The 17,534-nt window shown below is 52.2% G+C and overlaps 6 protein-coding genes across 6 annotated transcripts; 3 read left to right on the forward strand and 3 right to left on the reverse strand.

The window, feature by feature from the left end:
- Positions 1–1,619, reverse strand: Z517_04481 (uncharacterized protein; the record flags this gene model as incomplete). The annotated part of the gene is made up of 2 exons (XM_013429810.1): positions 1–923; positions 977–1,619. The coding sequence occupies 2 exons, from the start codon at positions 1,617–1,619 to the stop codon at positions 1–3; spliced, it is 1,566 nt and encodes a 521-aa protein (XP_013285264.1).
- Positions 1,620–2,404: 785 nt separating this feature from the next.
- Z517_04482 (uncharacterized protein) lies at positions 2,405–3,877 on the forward strand (the record flags this gene model as incomplete). The annotated part of the gene is made up of 3 exons (XM_013429811.1): positions 2,405–2,508; positions 2,560–3,091; positions 3,170–3,877. The coding sequence occupies 3 exons, from the start codon at positions 2,405–2,407 to the stop codon at positions 3,875–3,877; spliced, it is 1,344 nt and encodes a 447-aa protein (XP_013285265.1).
- A 425-nt stretch (positions 3,878–4,302) lies between these two features.
- Positions 4,303–5,997, forward strand: Z517_04483 (uncharacterized protein; the record flags this gene model as incomplete). The annotated part of the gene is made up of 2 exons (XM_013429812.1): positions 4,303–5,204; positions 5,256–5,997. 2 exons carry the CDS (start codon positions 4,303–4,305, stop codon positions 5,995–5,997), a joined length of 1,644 nt encoding a protein of 547 aa, XP_013285266.1.
- Positions 5,998–6,269: 272 nt separating this feature from the next.
- Z517_04484 (uncharacterized protein) lies at positions 6,270–7,905 on the forward strand (the record flags this gene model as incomplete). Its single annotated transcript, XM_013429813.1, has 2 exons — positions 6,270–6,377; positions 6,442–7,905. 2 exons carry the CDS (start codon positions 6,270–6,272, stop codon positions 7,903–7,905), a joined length of 1,572 nt encoding a protein of 523 aa, XP_013285267.1.
- A 1,244-nt stretch (positions 7,906–9,149) lies between these two features.
- Z517_04485 (uncharacterized protein) lies at positions 9,150–11,744 on the reverse strand (the record flags this gene model as incomplete). Its single annotated transcript, XM_013429814.1, has 1 exon — positions 9,150–11,744. The coding sequence occupies one exon, from the start codon at positions 11,742–11,744 to the stop codon at positions 9,150–9,152; it is 2,595 nt and encodes an 864-aa protein (XP_013285268.1).
- A 1,569-nt stretch (positions 11,745–13,313) lies between these two features.
- On the reverse strand, positions 13,314–14,683 carry Z517_04486 (uncharacterized protein; the record flags this gene model as incomplete). The annotated part of the gene is made up of 2 exons (XM_013429815.1): positions 13,314–14,137; positions 14,209–14,683. 2 exons carry the CDS (start codon positions 14,681–14,683, stop codon positions 13,314–13,316), a joined length of 1,299 nt encoding a protein of 432 aa, XP_013285269.1.
- Positions 14,684–17,534: the final 2,851 nt, after the last annotated feature.

The following is a 17,534-nucleotide window of genomic DNA, read 5'->3' on the forward strand; positions in this document are numbered from 1 at the left end:
TCACTTCTCCCGCACATGCTGACCCTGCAGTGTTGAGCCCAAAGGTTCTCCGACCCCCGAAGGATATGAAGGCGGTGCATTGACCGCGTTGCCATAACTTTCAACTCCATACCCGGGCTGTCCTGCACCACTCTGGGACGCTCCTGAATAAGACGAGGCATAATAATCGTCCCGCTTTTCGTCGGGCATATATGCTTCGGCTGGCACAATGCCTCCGTCTCCGGAGCCGACCACGAGTTGTTGCCCGTTTGGCATGCGGCCGACCACCATGCCCTTCGCCACGGATTTGATTACTGCTCGGCGGGACACGCCCATGGCATCGATGTAGACAAGCCCCACATTCTTGACACCACCAGCCAGGCCTTGCGCCACGGTACCGGCCTCCTTGCCGTATTTGTGGCTGACTACGTTCGTCGCCGCCGCCGAGCTTGAAGCCAGAAGGTTGCGACCTGCCTGATCGATGCCATCAGCAATGGTGGAGAAAGCGATCATGGATTTGTTGAGAATGCCAGGTTTATAATCCTTGCCCAGCTCTTTTCTGTTCTTTTCTCCTTTCCGAGCCAGTGAGGCCCCGAAATTCTGGGCATATCTACCCAATTGACCAACCGTCTTCGCGCTGAGACCAACAGCCCCCTGAGTAAAGGAATGGATCTGACGAATGCGCGCGTGGGTGGCAGGGGAGAATGTCATAGGCTTGGGATTCGGCTGGGTTTTTCTTTGGAATGAGTCTGCGCCAGATGACATCTTATTAGCCAGGTAAGAGGAACTCGTCACAATTAGCCTGGAGGCGGTCGCAGAGCTTTGGACGACTCGCGACTTCGCGTAAGCCGGATGTTTCGACATCTCGAGATAATCTTCGGAAACGTTGTCGACCCGAATCTGATTGCCTTGCCCTTCGACAGGCAGCTGTATCTGGACGGGAGCTGTGTACAACCTGTCAGTAAAACCCAAAGACGGGAGAAGTAGACACACGTACTTTTCGATCCAGGCTTGACCGATGTCTCCTCAACCAGCGTGTAGTTGTCCTGAAGCTCTCCGATTACGCTTCCATTCTCTTCGTCAATAAGCACAATTTGGCCATGTTGGTGAGGGCGCTCCTTTTCAGGCTTGGGTGTCCCAATATAACCCTCTCCCGGTCGATAATTGCTCGGATCGTAGCGCTCGAATCCTGGAGGTGTGCTATGTACACGTTCCAGGAACGCCGTACATTGGGCAAGAATGGTCTCAAATGTGTCTACCTCGTCTTGCGTCACCTTTCCCGGCCCGCTGCCTACGGAAGGGAACTGCAGACGGATAAAAGCCCCCGCGTCAGGCCCCAGATCCCATCGCGGTATCAGGTAACTGCTGGGAGGTTTGTGATAGATCTGGGTAGTAGCAGGCAGGGGGAGATCTAGTTCCGGAGGCAGATGAAGGTGGAGGTAGAAATCTTCTTCGGGCGTTGCGCTGGTAGGTTCTGTGGTTGACAAGTCGGCAAAAGGTGACGCAGTCGGCACCATCAGCAGCGACAATGTCTGAGGGCCCGACGTCGTGATCAGATGTTCCTCTCCATTCTGGACAGAATAGGCAGAGATATTGTTGACGCTGTAGAGCACCTGCGGTTCAGAATGACCGGCAGACATGATAGACAGCCAACGCAAGATGGTACCAAAGTACCGGTTAACGTTCGAAAGGATAGAGAGGGGTAACAGACACTTTTTGCGCACGGCGAGGGAAAACTGGGCGACGAAACAAAGAAATCAAACCTTAGGAGTACAATCTAGGGCGGCTATCGAAGATTCTTAATATATCCTTGACTTGGACTTGAATGCTGGGCATTATCGGTTGTCGCCAGTTGAATGGATGACTGCGTGAAAAGTGGGCGCCAAAGGGTCGCAACTTGCGCAGGATGGCTGGATCCCGTAGTGAGCGACGTCAGAGTCCGGTTGCTGCGCCACGGAAAATCTCAAGCCACAAGTTGGTATCAGCCACAGGCAGCCACTGCAGCTCAAATCGCATGGTGTTCGTGGCGTTCTAGACTGGATCATTTTTGGCTGGCGAGGGAGGCTGGGGAGGCAGGAGGTGGGCATCCTATCGTTTAAGAAGAACCAAGGACTCGCGCTTCTCGTCCAGAGGTCCAGAGTTGCCAGCGGCTCTCCTTGGCCTGTAAAATAGGATCCGAGAAGTCGCCGATCCTTCGATATCCGCGTGTGGCCCGCCCTGCCCGCCTAGCAGGGGGATGTCGATGAGCCGAGCACCGAGGAATCTGCTTCTGCAAAAGCCAATTGCGCAGGACAGCCACAGCTTTGACTTGCAATTTGTTGCCCGAAACTATCCCTTCGGAATCTTGATCAATCTTATATACACATTCGCCCTGGACCTGAGCACGACTCTGCCGGTCCTCACTCTCAACTCCTGAAAAGTCAACATGGCCGCCATACCGAGAACGCTGCGACCCCTCGCAAAAGCTACTACATACATTGCGCCTCTCTCACCAGCAACCAGATCCCTTCCTCGAAGAAATCTTCTGCCGTATGCTCTTCCCTCCCTCTAGACCCCCGACGTTGGCTAAACTGGCATCAGCAAGCGAACATTCACTACTACCTCAAGGCGGCGCTATGCTGAACCTTACATGCCCGATGACATCGACACGGCCTCCCTGTCTCCGACCCCCATCACTCACTTTTCGGAGACCGAGAGAATGCTTGCAGAATCTGTCTCCAGATGGGCGAATGAAGAGGTCGCACCAAAGGTGAGGGAGATGGACGAGAACGAGCAGATGGATCCGGCCGTCATTGAGCAGATGTTCGAGCAAGGGCTCATGGCGTTTGAGATTCCCGAAGAGTATGGTGGCGCTGGGATGAACTTCACATCTGCCATTGTGGGAATTGAAGAGATTGCCAGGGTCGACCCTTCGGTGTCGGTCATGTGTGATGTACACAACACTTTGGTGGTGACGGCCGTTCTCAGGTACGGTAGTGAAGCATTCAAGAAGGAGTGGCTTCCGAGGCTGGCTACGAACACTGTCGGATCATTCTGCTTGTCTGAACCTGCATCAGGCTCCGACGCCTTTGCACTGAAGACCAAGGCAGAAAAGACATCAAATGGCTACAAGGTATGTCTCTTCTTTTTTTGTTGTTGCTGTTTGGTGTCGGGCTCTTTCCTGTCATGCGATTTACTTACAAAGTACTAGATCAACGGTTCCAAGATGTGGATAACGAATTCCATGGAAGCCGAATTCTTTCTAGTTTTTGCCAATCTTAACCCCGAGGCCGGGTATAAAGGTATCTCGGCATTTGTCCTGACCAAAGATATGAAGGGCTTCAGCATTGCCAAGAAAGAGAAGAAGCTTGGTATCCGGGCTTCCAGCACCTGCGTTATTAATTTTGACGATGTTGAAATTCCCAAGGAGAATCTCCTGGGTCAGGAAGGGCAAGGCTACAAGTATGCAATCAGTCTTTTGAACGAAGGACGTATCGGTATTGGCGCGCAAATGACGGGGTTGGCTCTGGGCGCTTGGGAGAACGCTGCCAAGTACGTGTGGAACGACCGGAAGCAGTTTGGCAAGTTGATCGGTGAGTTCCAGGGCATGCAACATCAACTTGCGCAAGCCTACACCGAGATCTGTGCCGCCCGCGCACTGGTCTACAACGCCGCTCGAAAGAAGGAGGCGGGCGAAGATTTTGTCACCGATGCCGCCATGGCCAAGTTGTATGCCAGTCAGGTTGCCGGGAAAGTCAGCGGACTAGCAGTTGAGTGGATGGGAGGCATGGGGTTTGTCCGTGAAGGTATCGCCGAGAAGATGTTCAGAGATAGTAAGATCGGGGCCATCTACGAGGGAACGAGCAACATCCAGCTCACCACGATAGCCAAGGCGCTGCAGAAGAAGTACACATCATAGGGCGCCGTTCTGGGCACTCGTGTATAGATCGGATATTGGGAACGTCGACACACTGTACAATGAGGTTGTCTCCGGACCATTTTTCACATTCGAACTTGACGTTGGCGACTTGAATAGAAGGTGTTCGACGGACGTAGCACTCGTCCGTGGCCGTGGATGTGGCTATTTGGGAATTACTTCCCAATTAGTCAGTCTTGGCTCTTACATAAAGACGCCATGGATGGCCTCTGATGTACGAGGTATTTCCGGTAAAATCGAACTATACGCCACAGGGGATATCGCGGGCTTCGCGATCAGTCTATAAACGACAAGGCGGATCACCCCTTTCCAATGCGGCCGCATGAACCGCCAGCTGTCTCACCATCCCACCTTTTACTTCGCTGCGCTGGGCTCGAACAGATTTCTGCAAAGACCTGTGCATCACCATGGACGTCGACACGGCAGACCAACCCGATAAAGCCCCTCAAGCCTGCGTATCCTGTCGAAAGCAAAAGAGAAAATGCGACAAGTTGTTGCCCAGCTGCTCGTTGTGCACTCGCATGTCCCGACCTTGTGATTATTCGGAGACCGCCCCGATTCCCACCTCTGAAGACTTTGCCATGATGCGACAGAAAATTGCTGACCTGGAAGCCCGACTCGAAGGTCGACGCTCCGAGGGCTGGCATGGACCGATGCGATCTTTCAGCAGGAGCCCGGGCACGGGGAGCGAGGCTGGCTTTGCGACCGACAGCAATGTCACCTTCCCACCTGCTTTTTTCCTCGACGCCGAAGTCTATGCCGAAGCGCAGATGACCATTCCTCGACCCAACATAGCAGTCCCCCCAGAGGTTGCGGCGACGGTGGGAGTCTCGATCCTGGACATCCAGGACATTGTCGACCGGTACTTTGCCAACATTCACACCTGGCTTCCTTTCATCTCCAAGAAGCGCATGCAGCTGACGCTGTCCAATCCCGCTCTGGAGCTCACTCTCGACCTAGCACTCCTCCTGCTGTCCATGAAACTGGTCCTCCAAGTTCCCCAGGGGGATTCCCAGAGTATTCGATCCCCGCTGTACAATCTCACCAAGAGCTACGCCACGATGGTGGAATCGAGTGGATTGATGTCCTTACAACTGCTGCAAGCAAACATCTTGATCGCGACGTACGAGCTCGGCCATGCGGTCTATCCAGCTGCTTACCTAAGTACTGGACACTGCGCAAGGCTAGGACATGCTCTGGGCCTCAACGACAGAAAACGTGCTCCTCAAATGTTGAAGAAGAAATCGGGATCATGGGCGGAGCTAGAAGAGTTCAAAAGGACGTGGTGGGCAACAATGCTGCTGGATAGGTATGTGCAACTATAACCCATATACGGATCTGAAGCTGACCTTTGGTGGAGGTATGTCAATCTGGGTTCCTCAGGTCACCCTTTGTCTACCGATGACCCTGTCCTCAATGAAACCTTGCCGGCAGACGACGACCTCTGGGACGAAGGCCACATAACGACAAGTGAGCCCCTTTACGTGACCTCGCCCACCAACGTCAAAGCCGGAGCGTTTACACGAACGTGCCAAGCGACGCACCTCATGGGGAGGCTCGTCCGACTCCTCAATGACAAAATGCTTGATGCCCCCATGCGATTTTCAGAAGCAATCCAACTACATCGGACACTGCAGGCATTGGCAAACCTACTTCCCAACGATGTCCATCACGTTCCCGAGCGCTATGGAACACCCTTGGCCCTCTGTTACAGCAGCCTCATGCACCTGTGTGACCCCTTTGCCTGTACCGAGTCCAATCACGGCTTCCATACTGTCGAAGAGACTGAGATGCAGACAATTGCAATCGCTGGGCTGAAGTCGGTTGCATCAGATGTACTCCGTTTCAGCCAGCTGTGGCACATGGGCATGCTATCGAACCCTGCGGCAGCAAGTCCTTTGCTTGGTGATTGTTTATATTTTGCGGCGACTATATACGCATGGCTTGCCCAAGAAACAGGAGTAAGGGAAATGGGAGACGCCTACCATGTTCTCAGAAAGGTGTTGGAAACAATGTCTTCCCGATGGGCGGTAGCGCAGCAATATCTGATTTTGCTCGACGTGAGTAAGGAGCATCTGTATGCGGATTCAATACTCGTCTAATGGAAAGGACCCCCATCAGTCGAGGTGTTTGCCAATATAGAATCTCAACCAATTGCAATGATAATGATGACATGCCAAAGACGGTGTCATTTGAAATGAATTTTAAAGGCTGCAGTCACGCACCTGCGCCCCTGTCATTTCATTAGATTTGCTGCCACCTTGTCACAAATCAACCTCCAATTCCTCTCTCTCTCAACCTCCGCACGCACACCATATTCCACAAGTCGCTCCCTCAATCCCTTCACAATGAGATAAACTCTAGACTTGCTGCCATGGCCACGACTGCAGCAGCTTCTTACAAGGCTCGCAAGGAAGCCTTCGTGTCCAACCTCTACGGAAGCTCCTTGACCGAGATCAATTTGGTCACGCTTGTTGCCGCAGTATGATTCCTCTGCAAAGCTCCATCTGCGGCCTCCACTCACGAACCATGACTGATATTCGCAGGCCGCCGTCTTTCTCTGGACTGCTCTGCAGAAGAACTACTCATTCTTCACGCCGTCCTCTCCGGTCGCTTTACTCGCCGACTTCCTGCTCAATGTCTGCGCTATTTTGTTCGCCATCACTCTCTATTCATCAGCGCCGCTGGCCTTGAACGTCTTTCTCATCACGCCGGCGGTGCTCCTTGCATTCCTCAAGACTGGAGGGCAGTCGACCACTTCTTCGGACGGTTCAGCCAACTCATCGGCTAGGAAACCAAGGAAACCAGCCAATGTCGATCCTTCGGTTGTTAGTGGCAGCGAGACTAGCACTTCCAATGCTTCTCTGATCCTCCCCGTTCGACCATTCCTCACTCATTACCGAGGCTCCATGCTCGTTGTGACCTGTTTGGCTATCCTAGCTGTCGACTTTCCCATCTTCCCTCGTCGATACGCCAAAGTGGAGACATGGGGCACGTCGCTCATGGATCTAGGCGTTGGCTCTTTCGTCTTTTCCGCCGGTGTGGTCTCTGCTCGAGCTGTCGTCCGCGTCCGTTTCAGTGACCAGGCCTCTCCACAAACCACCTCCTCCAACTTTGGCAGTCGTTTCATCAAAGCTTTCCGACATTCTATCCCTTTACTCATCCTCGGCTTTATTCGTCTTTACAGCGTCAAAGGACTTGACTACGCCGAGCATGTCACGGAATACGGAGTTCACTGGAATTTCTTTTTCACCCTGGCATTACTTCCACCCTTCGTAGAGATCTCTGACAGCCTAAGCAGGGCATTCAAGTCCTACGAGGTCTTTGCGCTCACTCTGGCTGTCGTCTACGAACTGGTCCTTGACAACACAGACCTTCTGTCGTATATTCTAATTTCTCCGCGAGGACCCGGGCTCTTGTCGAAAAATCGTGAAGGAGTGTTCTCCTTCACAGGATACCTGGCGATCTTCCTCGCAGGGCGTGGAACTGGAATACTCTTGGTCCGGTTTAACGAACCAGTTTCCAAGGTCACGAAGCAGTCGAGCCCGAGCGAGGTCACGCGTCGTGAGAGAAAATCGGTCCTCAGGGGCCTTTTCGTCATGTCTCTCGTCTATGGTTTCCTGTACTGGGCAACGACGAGCATCTACATGTTCAATCTCACAGTATCCCGCCGCCTCGCCAACCTTCCTTACGTGCTGTGGGTCGTGGCGTTTAACAATGCCCAACTCTTCCTGTTTGGTCTGGTGGAAGACTTCGGGCCAATATTCTCCTACAATCCGGAAGACAAGGACAGGGTTCGATCTGCAACTAGCCGCATTTTGGCGGTATATAACAACAATGGGCTCGTCGTCTTTCTGATTGCCAATCTATTGACGGGTCTGGTCAATCTGACTTTCAACACGCTCGATATGCCTCCACTAGAGGCAATGGGCCTATTGATAGCTTATGCCGTGATGGTCACTGGGGTAGCTCTAGGACTGGACAAGAGCGGCGTGAAGATCAAGTTATAAGGCGCACGAGCTAGACCCAAGCTGTTACCTGGTACTTCTTCTATGGAGTCACACAGTCTACTGTTCGTGAACGGCTAGCAGCCCTCACCTCACAGTGCTCAAGAGCATAGCTTGAGTTGCTGACCTCTCCTGACAGTGTCATTCCATCAAGAAGGCTCTCTACCTCTTACACTCTACCCATCTAGGAAGGGTGAGGAAGCCGGCTCGAGCAGAGAGATGACATAAAATCTGACCATTTGAAAGCATTACAAAGGATCCAAGCATAGCACGACCCACTGGCTGCCCTAACGGAGGACACGCTCTCGTCAGCTTCAGTAAGCAAAGATTATCCAACCCACGATCTAGCGGCAAGCAAAGAGTGTACGCTAGTGCTGGACATGTGCAAGCGGCCTGTGTCGAAATGTTCAGGCGTGTCGCGGGAAGGATAGAAGGGGATGTATTGTATGTCCACAGCCTAGTTGTTCACCCGTCGATTGTTCAACACCGAACGTTAAGTCCGATTTACAGGCTTCATGTACCACGGAGCGAGAGATTTATACACATACGTACCGAGGTAGAGACAGCGGAGCGTGTGTACTATATCGAGTACGTATTAGGTACTAATTTATATTGCCGTGTAATATACAAGAATAGACATGGACATGGACATCTGTCACAACAACTCTGCCCTTTCTCTGCGGAAAGATTTACCCAGGTAATTATTTCATTTTGACTTGATCTTGAAGAGACTAGGCCAGACGATATCAGAACAGCAAAAAGACGGGTGGTATCTCTCGATCTATCTAGGTATGTAGGTATCAACAGGAAAGTAGATGATGGCATCCCTGAAAAACATACATGTCCCGTTGTTGTTGTTGTTGTTGTTGTTGTTGTTGTCATCATCATCATCATCATCGTTGTGGTATTCACCACCACCTGTGTGCTGTTATATGTACTGCTTTGCTTCCTCTTGCATTGGGCTTCCCTCCTCCCACACCCCTTCTCGGCTGGGCGGTGTTGAACCCGTAAGCTAGCCAGCTACCATTCCACCTGGACACCGTGCTCGATCGCCTCTGAAGAATTTCTCAGTCACGTCCTCTGATCTGCTAAATATTGCCAACACTATTTCCTTACAAGAAGAACCAACAAGAAAAAAAGAAGAAGAAGAAGAAGAATAGCCCACACGGCGGTCGAGGTTGAATAGATCAGTAAGATAGGTAACAGGAACACAAAACCCAAAACTAACATGCTCGGTACGTTCTCACTCAGTACGGCACAATCTTGGCCCGTTGGACGAGATCCCGGGGCAAGTCTGATTCCTTGACCAGGCCGAGGCGGAGGCAGTCGCCCCAGAAGAACATGGCGCGGTCTTGGGCGTAGGCGAGGTAGTCGAACTCGTCTTCGGGCTCGTCGGGTTCGTCACCACCAGCATCGGGGTCACCGTCCGCGTGAGACGCTCCGTCTTCGCGTCCCGATGTCGTGTCTGTAGGGTCGTTGTTGTGCTGGGGTTCGGTTGGAGGTTGAGGGTCGACGTGATGTTGTGATCGGTCAGACTTAGCTCCTCCGTTAGGGGTGACGGCTTGCTCGACGTCGGTCTTTTTCTCCTCGGCGTGCTTTTGCGTGGTGGTACCGCAAGTGGAACTGTGGTCAGAAGCGTCCACTGGGTGCTTGACCACTACATCTCCATTGCCTTCCTGGTGTGCCTCCTCTTGTGCTCTTCCCTCTGGTCGATCCCAGTGACTCTCCAATTGGATCCGTTGCTCCTCTTCAGTCAGGGGGTCGGACATTGCATACGCATGTTCGGTCTGCTGATGTTTGTCGTCGCCACCCTCCCTGTTCACCAAGCCCTTCATCTTCTCGACAACCTTCTTCTCTCCTGCGGATATCATCTCCGTCACACTCCTTCTCCTCTCCTGGATGCGCTGGCCCATTGTCTTTAACGTCGCCTTATTTTCCTGCATTGCGTCCAGCTCCGGCACTTTGGCCTGCACGATCCCCCATGCCACCCACTGTGCCGAATTGGCAACCCGCCACAGCCTCGTTTGCTGCAACAACCGATTGATTTCTTCTTCCTGGGCCCTTTCCCGTTCGGACTCTTCTTTGTCGTAGTCACTTTCGGCGGGCCCCTCAAACCCGCTACTCCCTCCCCAAGCATTCGGAACTCCGCCTCCTGGGGTTCGAGCATCGAGCATGAAATCGCTGATATTGGTCTTCTCCCGGGCCTCCATCTTTGGCGTCGCACTCGCCGAGGGGTTGAACTGCGGCCGGTGCATGACATAACTCCTCACAAATCTGTGTTGCTCCTGCTCGTTCGGGTATCGTCGCGTGTCACATTGAAAGTTCTTGTCGGGGGGATTGTGATAGTTGTAACACCACTCGGTGAAATGGTTGGCGAATTCCAACCCGACAGGATTTTGTGCTGCGTACTCAAAGTCGATGACGACGAGTTGCTTGTGTTGATTCGATGGTCGGAGGAGTGGCGACGTGCCAGAAGGTTGTAGGCGCATAAGGTTGCCGTATTGAGTGTCATTGTGTGCGAAGACGAGCAGGTCGCGGATTCCCTCGACGCCACCACATTGTTCGATTAGCCACTGTCGATATGTGTCGTAGGCTTTGCGGAATACGGGCCATTCAACACCGCAAATCAACCCTCGTCGGACGTAGCGCGCATTCCCCCTCGACTTTCGCCTTGCTGTTCCGTCTGCGACCTCCTTGTCCACCTGATGGACCTGTTCGTCGAGCCAAGAGATGACTTTCTCACACCGGTCGACCCATTTGTCCCAGTTCACAAAGACCGCGGGGCCTGCAGCGAGTTCAGATTCAAGCAAGTCAATCCCTTCATGAAGCTCGCGCATTCGTTTGGCAATTTGTTTCGAGGTCTCGGGAGCACGCAGATCCTCCGCCGTAAGGGTTTTGGCATTGAGAAACTCCTCAAAGCGGCCGTTTTCGAAAGACCCCAGGAGGCGAGGTCCGATACTTTTTCGAGCAAGGCGACGAAGGATCCCAAGTTCGGCTTCTCGGTCAATCAGATGTTCAACCTGGGGGCCGTAGATACGAAGGAGAAGAGATGTAGGGCGGCGTCGGGAGACAGGGACGGGCGGGGCAGAAGGGTCGGAAGGGTTGTGGGCATCGTATTCGGACATATCTTTGGGAGGATGGACAACATAGACAGCGTTGGTAAGGGCACCGCTCAGACGCGCAACATCAATATCGGCAGCTCTATCAATTGGGATGCGGCGCCAGCCCTTAAGCTTAAGTGTATGCGTCAAGCGGACAATATCCTTTTTGAACGTCACCCAATGCTCATAGTCCTGCCTCCTCGCACTATCGCTGGTATCCACATCTGCCGAACCGCCAGTGAAAGCCATCGTTTTGGTATTATCCAGCTTCGCTTCGACATTGGGAACCAAGATATCTTCGCCAAAGAACTCGGTGTCTGATGAAGCTGGAACGGAGCGAGGAGACTGTTTGTATTTCTTGCCGAGGGATCCTCTTCTCAAAATGGAGCTTGAAGATTTGTGGAGAAGCTTTGAAGTATTGGTGAAGGAGAAGTTTTGGAGGATGTTCTCAAGCCTCTGTAGGGACATGTCTTGCTCATCGTCAGGGGCGACTTCATGGGATCTAGGGTTGTCGCTTTGATCGTCGGATGTCTTCTGCGGCTTGTTGTGATTATGGTGATGGCGACGATGTCTTTGCTTCTGTCGCTTTGCCTTTTCATCCTGAAGCCAGTCGGTAACTTGGGTCAAGATAGTGCGGAGGTCGGGCGTTTTGCTCTCTGCTGTCGTTCCTGGACTCGTGGTACCTGGTCCGGCCGACCATGAATCAAGGGGGTTGTTATCGTCCAGGCTGAAATACGACATGGGTCTGTTAAGGGGAGCACCGGCAGGGGAGAGATGAGAAGAGTGGGAATTCGAAGAAGGCAGAGCGGGCCGTCCGGTCAACTTCTTGCCTGAAATACTGGCGCGGTGAAGTTTGGGGCTGTGCGAAGCGACAAGCGTGGGGGATGTTCCTACAGCATTACCCTGGGCATCTGCGAAGACATTGATATTGGGCTCGGGGATATGCTCTGGCTCGTCGAAGATGGTCACACCTAAGAATGCATTAGAGATTTGACAGAGTACATCATTTCTGACCACGAGCCTTTTTATCTTGCGGCAGATACCAAACAGGAAAAAAAGAAAAGAAAAGCAAACACAATGCCAGGTACCACCACGTAATCGCTGGAACCCGATTGTTCAATGGAGACTCTTTGTTTCCCACAACATCCCACTGTCGTGTGCTCCAGAGTCGCGTGACGGACAACCCTCGAAAGTGCTTGAGCGACAGGAAACGGGCAATAGCGCACGTGCATGGCTCATCGTATCAGGGGAGGCGATTGCGGTTGCCCCAGTCAGACGCACGGGTTTGAGCGACGGCGTGGACATGGAAATTATGCAGCAAAAGGAATGACAAGGTGTGGACACAATGTCACAATGGAAACACGCAAGGAAAGCCATCGATCTGCACCATGCGCCACCGTCTCCAGAGATGCAAACACCAACACATCAGAAGCAAGGGATTTTGTTTGTTATGGGCGACGCATGGGGAGTTGGGGGTGGGTGTTTGTGGTGAGGCGGTGGCCGTACCTTTCTGTGGCCCTGTGCGTGGCGAGCCGCTTGCTTTCAGACTTGGGTCGGGATATGAGGGCGCCATGATGAAGTGAATGGCTCGCCCGACTGGGGCTGTTTGTTGTAAATCGATTTCAGCCTTTTCTAGCCATGGATAAGTAGGAGTAGGAATTATAGCAGTGCGAACGGAATGGTGGATGGACGCCCAGCAAAAGTGAAAGGCGGGAAATGATGGAAAGCGGAAAAGTGGAAAATGACCTCAGAGGAACCCAGAGGCAAACAAGCAACAGGCTGCATCCAAGGCTGAGCACGTGCTCGCCACAATTCAACAGCAGTCACACACATCGAACCATCGCACTCAACTACAACAAGTGAGTGAACCTGGCCCAATGTTTTTCTTTCTTTTATCCCTACTACTAAGCACCAAGTACACCAGTACAAGTATTTTCCTCGCTCCTTTCCCTACCTGCGACTCGGTCAGCCAGGGAGAAGAACAAAATAAAACGAGATAGTAAAAGACTGAGAGGGAAAAGGAGAGAAAAGACATAACATTCAGCTCGAGTTCTTTGCTGCATCATGGACAATATACAGAATCCCACCCCCGAGCCTTGACGACCAGCTAGTGCCTGAATCACTCCTCCCCTGCCGTCCCAGTCCTTTCCTTCCTTAGGTCATGCTCTTTATTCCAGTCAAACGCTGGCTTTGTTTCATCACTAATGAACCGTTACCCATGCATGGATATCGACACAATCAAAACTTTCTTGTTCCAAGTCTAGTCGAGACTGCACAAATCAAAAGCCTCCCCAAAGGGTTCGCTCAATGTCACCGATCCAGGCTCTTTTGATGAGGCCTGTCGCGTATTCTCGTCACTGGCTCGCCTCTGGCTCTGGGACTGCCGTTTCGACTCGACGTCGCCAACTCTTCGGGATCCTCCACGAGATCCGACAGTCCAAAAGCACCGTGCTCGACATCGTAGTTTTGCATGAGACCTGCACTCTCCGCACTCGCGTGTCGACTTCCGCCCGATAACATGCCACCGGGACTGTACGTGAGGCTGCTACTTCGTCGGTGCGGATCCAGGCTTCTTCTCGATTGCATACTTCGTCGTGTCTGTAGGCCGGCTAGAGCGTCGGTCGGGATCCCATCTTCATCGGGGATTTTCCCATTGAGTAAGCGATGGCCATCTGGATCTCCTCTCGATAGATTGAGTAGGTATACCCCCGAGAAGATGACGAGAAACCCGCAGAGAAGAGAGAGCGTGTTCGTCGCGTCCGTCGTGTTGAATCCCTGGAACAGAATAAATGATGCGCATAACGTGGCGGTGGTAAATGTGACGTAGTACAAGGGATTGACGATCGAGGTCGAAAACTGGCTGAGCGCCTTGTTGAAGTAATTCATCTGCGTGAGAATGCACACGACCGTGACAACCATAAACACGTACGTCGAAGGGTGTGAGAATTGGTTATTCCCCGCGAAAGTCAGCTTGACAGCAATTCCAAACCCCTTGATCGACATGACCGACACCGATCCGGCAGTAGAACAAATCGACATGTAAATCAGCGGATTCTTCTTGCCGTACACTGGGGCAACTTTATAGATCATGACAAGGCAGAAGACAACCGCTGCCAGACAATAAATGATGAACGCTGTGCGGGGGATGGATTAGCAAGGCCCGTTTCACTATCTCTGCGTGAGCCAAATTGGGGATTTCCCATACCTGGTTTAATCGCATACGCCAGAATCTGATCCACTGTCTCAATATCCTCGTCGGGCGGCGCATGAAGCACAATAATCGCACTACCAAGCAGACAGATGGCACATCCCAGTTTTCCCAATACTCCCAACTCTTCCCCAAGAAAATAGGCTCCAAGAACGGCTCCAATAAGCACACTGAGCGCGCCCAGAGGTGTGACGAGAACGGCAGGCGCAAAAGCGTATGCTGCGAAATTGGCGGCTTCGCCAATCACCAGCGATCCTATCCCTGCCCACCATAGCGGCGTTTTCATATACGCGTACCCTTCCCCTTCAAACCCGTGTTTATCTGCGGCGTCGTTGAGTCCCTTCTTGGTGATGACAAAGCTGGTTCCGATTGCGAGTGTAGAAACGATGGCTAGGGTGAGGCCGATGTATTTGTCCTCGAGCATGTTAGACACGTGGTGCTGGCCATCGTGGCCGCCAGATACGTCCCCCATCTTGGCTTTCTACCTTTTTCTGCCTTCTCACTCTCCTCGTCGCAATCTTCACTAACCTTTTTCAAATTGGATATCGTGTCACTAACGGACTCCGATCTCACCAATTGGAAAAACGGGTTTTCGAGACGCGGATGGCAGGTTGTTCTTCTTCGAGTTTCCGAAAGATCGAAAAGAGTAAATAAGGAGAGAGGTTCACTGCTCTGCCGTTGCTGGAATCGCGTGCATTTATTAGAGTGTACTTCTGAAATCCCGTCTCAGATCTCTAAACAGACACGGCTGATCGATTTCGAAGAGCTGTCGGCTCGAGGTAAGCAGGGAGCGAGGTGGACTGCAGCAGCTTGGACAGGACCGTTGAGATTTGGCTGGAAGTGGTACTAAACGAGAGACTGGGTGCCTTTGTCGGAAGAGGAAAGAAAACGCAAGTCGATGCTTCTTTCAACCAAGGGAATGGGCGCGGAGTACGAAAGAGGGCGGGTGGGGGTGCGACGGTGGCGGCGGCGTCGGTACGGCGTAAAGGAGAGGAAGAGAGGTGCGATGAGGGTGTCCTTTCGAAGTTTTGAGATACAACTGGGGGGAAAAGGGATCGAAAAAGGTGTGTTATTATGCGGTAGGGGGAAAAATTGACATGTAAGAGTCGTTAAGGTTGTCGCAGATCAAGATGCCAGGTTGCGCCAGGGGCAGAAAGGGCGGCTGAAGCAGGTGGTTCGTGGTGGTGGTTCCACGGGCGGGCAGGGCAGGCGTGGTAACTTTGGTGGTGGTGGCTCCAACGAGACCAACTGCAGGGGTGTCAGAATTACGTGGCCATGGCAATTTAGCCGAGCCACCCGTACAATAGCAGACCTAGTATCTAGCAAGCTATCACCACGCCTGCTGATAACCTCCTATATTTTAACTAGTTATTCATAACTCTAGCTCGGATATAGTCTGATACGTTTTATTTACCCTCGAGGATATTTAGCCTAACGATCACCTAGTCCCTTATTTAACCTAGCTATGGCTTCGAAATATTCTAGGAATTCTCTAAGGGCTTCTAAGAGACTGTTCAATAGGTAGGCTAAGTCATAGATCTAGTTTATATTTCACTACCTAGTAGCTCCTCTATACGATTTAATAGATTAAAATACCCTTCCGCATAAATAGCATCGATATAGTAAGGTAGAATTAGGAATAAGGTATAAGAGGTGTCTATAGTATTTGATAGTTAGACCGTCCTCGTTGAGGGTGCTACCTTATGAATCGTAAGTTAGTGGGACGCTCACTTAGTGTTTACTAAGTGGTGTGGTGTTCACGCGTCTCAAGCTAAATTACCCACTGGCCATGTGACTCTGACACGCCCCCCCTCAGTTAGTGTTTTGTTGACGAGGGAGTGGCTCACCAGCTACGGGCAGTGAGCAAAGGCCAAAATGGCTCCTCTTTACCTGGCTAGGTATCACTGCCCCGGAGGGGTGTTTGAGGTGATCCTGCCCTGTCACGCCTTTTTTGGGAGCTTCGCACGCCGAGAGAGCCCTGGAACGCCCTGAGAGAGGGGACCTGGGAGAGGCCCTGAGACATGCCTAGGTAGGTACAAGCCTTTTAATCGCCCTGTGGATTTGTGGACCGATGCGACGCGTCGACTGAACCCACCCCATCAAAATCATTTAATCAATCAATCAATCATCATCATCAACAACCGACGCGAGGAGGAAGCTGAGCAAAGTACCGAGTAGTGAGTACTGCTGGCTTCGGACGGGAGCTGCGCCTCGTTCTTCTTTTCTTACCTGCAATACCTAGCCCACAAGATTCTCACCTACTTTTGTGCAGGAACAAGTACCGACCGACTCGACAGCGCCGAACCGCGCCTGGGCCCGTGGCGTACCTCGCTCAGTCGGTCTCCATCTCCATCCCCATCAAACCCACCAGCCTGACGAGAGACGAGACCTGTCTGAAGCCAGCTTACGAGTCTTCCGTACCACCACCACCACCACCTATCGAGATACTTTGCTATCCGCTGAGGGAGATATTCGATTTCTTTTTACAAGGACTTCTAAATACTCATACTTCACCCCTTGAATCCCTCTCCCGTTGGCGTTATATGGCGTGACACGAACCCGCACCGCGCAGCTCACAGAATCACAGTGTCACAAGCCTCCAACAAACGCTTCGTTCGCTCCACTCCCACCCCTTCCTTCCCGAAGCCATCAAGAACTCAGTTGCCATCAATCTTAGACCACTGCCACCACTGCCATATGTGGCTTGTTGACAACAACGGCCATTGTTCTCCAGGTCGTACTGTACCAGTACTGCGTGCTCGGCCAACAGGAGACCTTGACAAGTCCGGAGACTCGTAGACCCCTTCACCCATGTCACCGACGCTCCACGATGAGAAAATAGGCCCGAGCCCTTGCTAGTACATTCTCCGTACGAGGTACATGCTCGGTACTCCTCCTCGATGCTGATCGGACAATCCTTCTCCCTACAAGTATCGGATGGATGAATAAGGCTGCATGCACCAGGCGCGGGGCCAGTCCAAGCCCGGTGGACTTGGGGAGACTCGTGCTTTGTCACGAGCTTCTACACAAATAGAAAAGCGCTGACGGTCGAGGGTGTCACATTCTTGGTAGCGAACGCGGTGCTTTGTTCAAAGGTCTGTGATTATTCACTGACTTGTATCCAACTTGCTGCTGTGTAATTCCCCATAGCGCAACAATTCTTGCTGAAACGATAAACTCATGCTCTTTCACGGCTGCCGGGAACTCATCCAACAAATACTCAAATCCATCTTTTCACCTTCGTCACTCACTCCATACCGCCCCAGAAGGAGAGACAGAATTTCTTGTTTGTCGCGTCAAACGCGCAGTCATCACCTTGAAAA

Source organism: Fonsecaea pedrosoi (genome assembly GCF_000835455.1).
Source record: "Fonsecaea pedrosoi CBS 271.37 unplaced genomic scaffold supercont1.3, whole genome shotgun sequence".
Classification (NCBI taxonomy): Eukaryota; Fungi; Ascomycota; class Eurotiomycetes; order Chaetothyriales; family Herpotrichiellaceae; genus Fonsecaea; species Fonsecaea pedrosoi.